The sequence below is a fragment of the Nipponia nippon genome, unplaced genomic scaffold (genome assembly GCF_047370975.1).
Source record: "Nipponia nippon isolate SJK-2023a ecotype South Korea unplaced genomic scaffold, ASM4737097v1 scaffold_4, whole genome shotgun sequence".
In the NCBI taxonomy this organism is placed as follows: Eukaryota; Metazoa; Chordata; class Aves; order Pelecaniformes; family Threskiornithidae; genus Nipponia; species Nipponia nippon.
The window spans coordinates 62,914,294-62,923,448 of NW_028262358.1; the positions used below are offsets into that span (position 1 = coordinate 62,914,294).

At 40.5% G+C, this 9,155-nt stretch overlaps 1 protein-coding gene across 2 annotated transcripts in view; it reads right to left on the reverse strand.

Moving 5' to 3' along the window:
• The window catches only part of LOC104008818 (uncharacterized), a 29,427-nt gene extending 25,215 nt beyond the window's left edge, over positions 1-4,212 (reverse strand). For both annotated transcript variants that reach the window (XM_009460724.2, XM_087777423.1), the window contains exons 1-2: positions 3,554-4,212; positions 329-448 (exon numbers count right to left, since the gene is read on the reverse strand). In XM_009460724.2, coding sequence (XP_009458999.2) covers positions 329-448; positions 3,554-3,779 — 346 coding nt within the window. In that variant the 5' untranslated portion in view covers positions 3,780-4,212. The remainder of the gene's footprint in view (positions 1-328; positions 449-3,553) is intronic.
• Between the last annotated feature and the right edge of the window lie 4,943 nt (positions 4,213-9,155).

The window sequence follows — 9,155 nt, forward strand, 5'->3', positions numbered from 1 at the left end:
CTTCCACCATATTTTGACTGTGTTGCTCTCAGGAGATTCAGTATAGACTGACTCTAACTACTTTGGGTTATGCTGAGTTTTACAGAAGTATTACAATTACATAAATGATAGTCTTTTATAATCATGACAGATATCTTGTCATAGCAAAACACAGAATGACTCTGCCCACACGACAATGACAACGTTTCCATTTTCCTTAGCATACAACATAGCATGAAAGAAAAAAAAAAAGAACTTTGATTAATGAATCAAAGAGAGTCTCACAGTTGGAAATAATACTTTTATTTATAACTACACGAAAATTTTCTAATGCACTGAGATAACTTACTGTGCTGACTCATATGCAAGTAATAGAGGGCAGCAGACTGCTGTAAACCTGGGTTTTCTGAAAAGGCTAAGGTCCTCAAGGCTTCCAGAGGGTCCTTTCCAAGCGGTGACATTTCAAAACCTAAAGATGTACAATGACAGCACAGACTCAATTACACCTGAAAAGGGTTAGTTTACAAAAAGAAATTAAAATTTACAGCAACCAAACACATAAGGATTTTTGTACTGCCACAACTCCATAGAGTCCATCTATCCTTGTTCATGTTCCCATGAGCAGAAGCAATAAATCAATCTGGAATAACCTGTCCTTGGCAATGCCTCTTGTGAAGCTCACAAAGCTAGTGATTGGAAGCAAGATAAATTATAACCTTTAGACACTTTTATGCTATCCATATAAATGCAGGTGTTCTTGTTCTCCATAAAAATCTTTATCTTTTCCTGAATCATAGAAGATCTGTGTTAAAATAATCTACTGAACATGGTGTTCTTAGTTATGAGCTATAGAAAGAGTATATATTTCCAACTTACTACATTTTAAGTTCACTGTGTTTTCTGTCCTGGGTATTACAATAAAGGATTTCAGGGAATAGCAACATGGATTGCAAATGGGCTTGCCTCAGGCTCAAATTTCTAGCATGAGTCTACCTGTTCTCGAGTATGATAGTTCCCCTATGAATAAACCAGATGTTCAGCAATAGCCACTAAGCAATAGCAGTCATGCATGACTTCTGTAAGTCACTGTATAATTTACTTATAATGTGTGGAATGGAGCAGCAGAGGAAAAAAAAAAAAAGGGCCATTGAACCAATGCTCAGTAGTATAAACTGTTGAAAAGGTAACATAGTATAAATTGACTGATGGAGCACACAATTATAAAATATATTTGCAGACAATAGATGAAAGCAGTGCATTCATGATTGAAATATGTCTATGAACAAGATCTATCTACTTTACCTCGCATGGGATAAAGAGATGCAAGGGATGTGAGGGGTGTCAAGAGTAGCAAACTCCTACCTTCAGGATTAGGTAAGTGGCCTTCACAGAACAACTGCTTCATATAAAGATCAATTTTGTTTAATAATTAACAATACACACAAAGGGAAGGACTAGCCAGCGTGTACAAGGTTTTAGAGAAAAACAAAAAATCTCTTCATGTTGTTTAAATCTGTTCCTTACACACTGACTATCTGAATCTCCCACATATCTCTGCATTTTTATTTGGGAGAGTGATAAAGTGGAAGCCACTCAAAATCTTCACCTGCTTACAATATTGAGAGTTTCCTGCCCCAGCTAACAGCTAAGTGTGATGATCAACCATGAAGTCTCTTTTTGCACCCAAACTGTCCAAATGTTGGCTCCCTGCTCATTATAATATTGTCCAGAACCGAGGATGGGCTTGTTCCATCTTGGAATAAAATACACAGGCAAGCACTAAAGTACGAGGGATGTGTCTTGGTTCGCTTTGTGAGGCTTCCCTGCCTCCATCTGTCTTGGCAGCAGGATTTGGCCACTCAGAGAATTAACCTTGGTTCTTCGTCCTGAGTGCTGTGTATCTTCTATCATGGACATAGGGAACCCCCCTGAGAGCAGACATTGCCATCTGTGCACAGCTGTCACAGAAGCTCTAGGGTCCCTGCTGCTGTACGCCAGCTCCTGAGGATCCAAGATGGACCAGCCTTTTGAAGATCCAGCTCAGAGAGGAAGGGATTTCTCAAGAAAACATACACTTAATTCTTTTCAGAAAGCACCAGTGGGTGCTGCAAAGGGCTGTTCTGGCCTCACCATTTTTCCCAGACCACCCCTTCCTTGCACCTGATCCATCAGCTGAGCTGGGATACTGCCAAGACGGTCTCTTACACAGTCAGGAGCATGCTAGCCTTTGGGAAAAAAAAAAAAATATCAGACCTGGAAGATCCCCACTGTACACCAAGCTGAAAGGTCTAGTCCTATTCTGCATATGGACTTCAGGATTTAGCCAGTGCTTAATGTGCAACAGTTAGTGAACAATATCAGCAGCACGGGACCCACCCCACATTCACAGGGTAATGACACCAGCTAATGCTAGCAGAGGCTAATTCACGCATGTTCCCAACAACCAGCGTCACAGCAATTATTCCAAAGGTTGTTCCATGACAGATCATTTCAAACAGCATTAACTGTGCTACACCAAGGAAAAGCATCTCTCCTGGTCCCCCTCACAAGATGGTTTTATGTCCACAAAAAAGCAAGTAAAGAAATAGTAGTTTGTATTCCACACCCTTCACACAAATGAAAGTAGAAAGCCATGCAATTTTGTGTAGTAGCTTTAGCCCAAGGTCGTTAAAGCAATATACCCAATTAGCTGTGAGACAAAGCAAAACCAAACAATCAACAGCCCCTGCCCAAGCTTGAGACAAGGAATGGTTTTTAGGTTGGACAACTGCCAAAACACACTCATCCAAGATGATATTCTGTGATGCAGGAATGAAGTAAAAAAAAAGTTTTCCTATTGATATTGTTGTATCCTAGGACAGGATAGAGAGGACATCACAAGTAGATAAACAGGGAAATTAGGGAGGTAGCCTGTAAAGCAGAGGAGATAGATAATGAGTTACAGATCAGCTTTGATTCAAGCAGAATCCTATTATTATGTTCAAGCCTTGTGTCCAAAATGTTTGCACAAAAGCCCTTAGGCAGACCAGTTGCTTGGAATCTGGGAGCCCAACAGCACTTGTCCCGGGGTCACTTTGACCTTCCCCACATACAGCGCAGACACCCCCAGCGCAAGCCCAGGTGTGCTCCGGCCAGCGACATGGATGCGCACAACTCAGCCAGGGCCACACCGCGATTTGCCTGCTCACAGCTCGGCACCCATGTAGCATCCAGTGTCGGTACAGCCTGTTTCCAGCTTTGTGACCTCAGTGACTGACTTCAAAAAATGAACCTCAGTTACTAGAAGGCGTCACTTTTATGAAACGTATTTACAGGGGTTATGTATTAACAGTGGTGGCAGGGCAAGAAAGTGACTGACCATTTCTAGCTAGATCCAGCTGTTAGGCCACTTGAGCCCTTGGTGTCCCATACACAAAGAAAATGCTTTGTAGCTCTGCCCTTTCCTACATCACCAAGCTGCTTCCCGCCATGCCACAGCAGTTCAGCCAGCAATCTGTTTTCAACTCACAAAACAAATCTCCTTGCTCTTTCCCAGCCCTTTAGGAAAAAAAAAAAAAAGCCCAAGCCCTCTTACCTGTTTCAATATGCTGCAGAAACTCCTGTGCTGTCACCCTCTCATGAGGCTGCAGGATGGGCTTGTACAGCTGTCTGGCTTTAGAGCTGTTTTGTTTTAAGCAGGAGCATTTGCTTATCAGAGTTAAGCATTCCTTGATGCCATGCACCAAGTCGGAGGACATCCTCTGAACAAAGGCCACGAAGTCCCGCAGCAGCTGCACGCATCGTCCACACAGTTGACCCATTCTTGTTCCAACAGCAGCACAAAGCCAGAGGAAAAGGAATGAGATGGAAGAAAAGTTTCTTCTCAACTTGTCCACATTTTGCACTAACTTCCTGCCTCAGTGTTTGTCCTGCCTTACAGATGTTACCACCACACCGTGTACAGCTGCTATAAAGCAGACAAGCTTCTGCAACCAAAAAACTACATTGCGCAACAAGGCTGGTTTCTGCAGTTCTCCCAGAGTCTACAAATATTATTTAAAAGGCTGCACTGGAGCCACGTTCAAACACCCTCCCTTTGCTTGAAGAAAAATAAAATGATGACCTAAACACATTTCGTGGAGAACAAACAGGGTTTAACTCCTGGAGCATCCACCAAAGCCTTCACGAGGATAGAAAAGTTCTGGGATAATGGAAAAAGCAACCTCAGTTTTTGTAAGGCAGCTTTCCACATGAAAGGTAGGCACCACCTTGTCTGCATGTATACAAGCTGCAGCTGCCAATGGGAGAGGAAGATCAAAAAAAAAAAAAAAAAAAAAAAAAAAAAAGAGCACGCAAACAGGTTTTTCCAGTTGTTGCTGAAGCACAGACCAGAACAAAGGCCCTGTTGGGCAAACAGCTCATAACTCAGTCAACTGAGACTTTGCAAATAAGCAAGAATAGAAAACTGAAAAAAAAAAAAAATACAGTGGGCAAATGCATTTAGAACTGTGTTCTCCTCCTGTCAAGCAAATCCTGCAGAGTGGGCTGGATAAGGTGGCAATGGGAGGATGCAAAAATCATCTGCAGTTTTCATGCTGAAAAAGGAAGCAAAAGGAAAAAGAGCAGTTCTCTTTTTCCTCCATCCTTTTGCTTAATTCACCAGACTGGTGCATGTGCCCACCCTTGGCTGAACAGTTTTACGAATGACCTTGGTCTAATTAAAGTTGCATGAAGTCACATTTGTAATATTCTTGAGGTTTCCAGTAAAAGCTGGTTTGATTCAAGATCACCTTCTTTATGAAACCAGTAGGTACTGGTCTGCTGAGTGTTGATCACTTTTATTAACTTCTCTTTATCCATGGATTTGATGGATTTATTCTGACCATTGCATTTGATACATTTATTGGTAAGTTTTAGCCTCACTGTCCTTTAATAGATCTTAAGTTTCTAAATAACTGATGTTTGAAAATCAACCCTTTGTTCTGCACCCATCGCCAAACACTGATGAACAGGCTCAACTAAATCTCACCGGTCTGTCCAGCTACTGCTATTTCTTCTCTTACTTACACATGATGTAATTTTCCTAAACACAAATACCATGCAGCACAGCTAAACCCACCTACACCCATAAACCAAAAGGTACGAGACCTCTATTACACAATAATCTATTAATAACAATCCATTTCAAAGAATCAAGACTTTGATTTTTCTGGCTACTTCCTTAACCAGCTCTGCAAGCCCACTGAGTTCTGATCTCTATCCGCCGACTTCATATTATCAAAAGTGAAGTCAAGATGCCTATTTTCTCACCATGCCTTCTGGATCCTTTCAGTAGGGATCTTTTAAAATGTAGGGAACCCATGTGATTGCCAGGTCCTGCTTCTGCCACCACTTGCTCTTCACCTTTTGCTCATGATCTTCTACCCTTCAGCTTCCACCCTAAAAGCAGTGAGGTGGCAGATTCCTGCGAACCCATCGCACCTGCCTTCTGTCTCTTCCTCTGTCCTGCCTACAGAACTGTAAGGTTCAATTGTTGTGACATTTTTTTTAAGGTAATTTGAACTGTACTGCACGGAGATAAGAAAATGTTTCAATGAGACGCTTGTTAGTAATGACTGCACTTCCGTAACGTATACTTACTGAGCATTTCAAAATGTATTACAAACATTAAAACAGCTTTCCAATGTATCTGCAAGGAAGATATTCCCAAAATGGTTTAAAAATAAGTTTCAGAGGTGCTGAGCTCTTGTAACTCCATTTGGAATAAATGGGAGTTAAAGAAATGCACCACACCTGAAAATTAGGCTATAATTTGCTTAAAGGCATAAAACTCAGGTGTCCCAGTACTTAGTTTGATGATTCAGTCAGGAAATTGTTCTTCTTTGATTTGAAACCACTACTTGAAAGCCAGCGTAGAAGGCTGGTTGGTAGGTCTCCAGACCTCCTCTGCATTCACAATAGCTGCTGTAAAGGTAAAGGTTGCAGCCATAAACCCAATGTTTTGGATTCGTTTCATCACCTAGGTATGTTTCTTTATCTGATTGAACAAAATGCCAGCTCAAGACTGCAGAAGTAGAAGGGGAAAAAATTAGTAGTACCGTAACAGTGTTAAACCATTTTGCTTTTATTCTTCTAGAGAGCATGTACCAAATAGTAGAAGCCCCACACCCTGATTTTTTTTTCTAAAGGAAAAAAATTCAGTTCCTTTGTAAAGTGTTAAAAAAAGCCTCTCCAAACCATTTCCATTCCGTTGTGTGCAAAGGAGACTTTCAAGTAGTAACCTTACTGTATGAAGACTATTTGGAATTCCTGTATAAAATGCAATTGGAAGTTTAAACCTATTTGTCAAATAACAGATGAATGCTGTAGCTAAATGGCATTTTCAACAGAGAGCTTCCACTGGTCCAGCATTTTATCTGCTGTGTAGTTTCTCTGCAAAGGACAGAAAATATTGCTTTTGGGCCCGGTCCCTTAAGCATCCGACACGCACAGCAGGTTTGTTTTGTTTTGAATTAAGAACAGAAAATCTAAAGATACATTTATTCATCACTAAATTCATCTGCCATTTCACTCATGCAGCATGCCATTGCTTGAACCACTCCTAAGAGAAATTCCTTTATGTAGTTCGCAATGGTGCATAACTTTTGATTGCTCAAAAGTTGACTGGTACTGGAGAGATGTACACAAATCCTCTTTATGCGCCTCTTTCATACATTACCTAGGGCCTCTTCATCCTAACAGGCCCAAAAACCCCTCAGGCTCGCACATGACTATTGGAAAAATCAGAGGTCAACAGCTTTATTTGAGCTACGGTAGCAAATGCTTACCTCTTAAAGGAAGAAAACGATAGCTTCAGGCTCTGGATTTTAGCAGTACTGTTATCACTGTGATTTTAATCAGTGGAAAAGATTTTTGGGGAGCATAGGACAGAGGCAGGGATTGAGAAAGTATGGAGTCTTATTTGACTTGTGTGCCAGGCAAATAAGAAAATAGATACTTAAAGGAATGCTTAAAAAGCAGTAAATTGAAAAAATACACTTACAGTACTCAAGAATCCAAAATGTTAAGAATCTGAACTAATTAAATTTGCATTTTATGAATTCGTCCCATGTAATTTTTTATTGCAACCTTTGTCTTATACACATTTCTTTCACTCTCTTCTCTCACCCTTCTGTTCAGGGGTGAGGAAAACACTGTACAGTATAGAAAGCTGTAAGATGACGGCTGTGCATTACTGCTGGGTTAGCAATAGATTTGATTTAAAAGGCGATAGCTCCCCTAATGCCTAGCAGGTCTTCATTGTCCCCACACCTGCAGTTAAGGCCTCCTCACTTGTACTAATTCAGTGTGACTGCTCTTTAAACAGGATTTATGAAATTTTGTGGCTTCAAAATAACAACAAAAAACCACCAATAAACCAAAGGTATTCAGTTCTTAAACTGGATCTACCATTGACAGAATAGTAAAACAAATTCATGAATTAGAAAAAAAATGGTTGAGGAAGCAGAACAGTTCTAAACCCTGAGTCTGATGTGTGTAACCTACATTACCACTAAGCTCTTTTAAATATATATAACTTTCATATATATAACAAATCTCTCTCTCTCTTTTTAAAATATATATATATCTGTCTGTGTGTGTGTGTACCTATATATATTCACCATTAAGATTTCAGGAGGAATTCAGGCTGAGCACAAACAGACTATAGTCATTTAAGCGGGGAGGAAGCCAGATGTGAGGACTTGATAGATCCAGATTTGTGAAAAACTGCCAGGGGTTACTTCATTGCATAGTTAGGCAGAGCTTTGTTTGCATTCATTCCAATTTTTGTAGAGTATAAAGGAAGTCGCTCTCATGGCATCAACCTCTTTGGCTGAAGTATTTGCTCATCCTCACTCAGAGGGAGAGTGCCATCTACTGAAGCATCCTCTTTACACAGCTCCCTGGAGTCTTGTCCCACTCGTGGATTGACAAAAGTTACCCAAGCGAGCTGTAAAACCGAGCAAGGTTTTAACAGGAGGAGAAGCTGCTTTAGGTGTGAATCTCTATTGTAAAGTAACAGCTGCAGGTAAAGGACCGGGCCAAAGATGGTAAGTGACGCCACTGACTCGTGCAAGCTTACGCTCCAGTTTTATGAAGACATTAAAAACACCCTCACTCTGGGTTTCTTCATTCTTAATAAATCTTCGGAATTGAGGTTACATTATCATTTTGTAACACTTAAGAGCAGCATTCCCTGATGGGACAATCTGACTTCACTGCTGACTATTAACCATGGACTTTCCTACTCATTTCCCCTTTCTACATTAGTGCTCAGAAGATGTACAAGTATTCGGCTGACTCACTGAATAGTGAGGACATCTGCTAACAGTCAGACAGAGTTTGGCTTGGGCCAGCGATGACACAGTATTATTGTGCTGCTTTGTCTACATGAAACTTCCCGTTGCCTTCAGCCTCATACTTTACTGTAAATTTTCTGGACTGTTGCTGTATTCAAATAAAGCAGCACTTTGTGTCATGCCCAGAGCTACTCTCTCCTGTGATAATAAACACATCATAAATTAAAAATCTTTTGGCAAATTTTTTCCTTTGTAGCAAAAGATAGTGCCTCTAAAACATCAAAGGTAGGTCAGAGGTACCTACGTACCTTAGAAGTTTGAACAAACTGTATAAAAAAAATCTGAAAATTTTCAAGGTAAATTACCACATGAAGGCAGGGCATATCAAGTATTTGAAGAAGTATACCAGCTTGCGGGACAGAGGTGAAGGGAGACCTGTCAGGTTGTGTTTCATAGATGATACCCCTAGAAAACCACTGGTTTGATGTGTTTCAAGGCACAGGTGCACGTCGTGATGTTTTTGCTAACAAGGGGCTGCACTGAAGCATCACACAGCCCATAGCTCAAATGGCAAATTCTTGATAAAACAAGGAGCGAACAGAACTTGAAACAACTGGTACTATTGGCCATTAGGCAAATATATTTGAAATAATTAAGATGTATTTGCAAAAAGTTTCACATTCTAGTTTTTTTTGTTTTGTTTTGCTTTTTCTTCTAGGCCCGTAGTATGTTGTCTTAAATACAATGGAGAACTGAAAGAGTAGAAGTGACCACCTTTTCTGTCCCAATAAGATATATCCCACATATCTCAGAAAATAGGGGAGAGCTCTCCATCACTGAAGGGAAACAACATGAGCA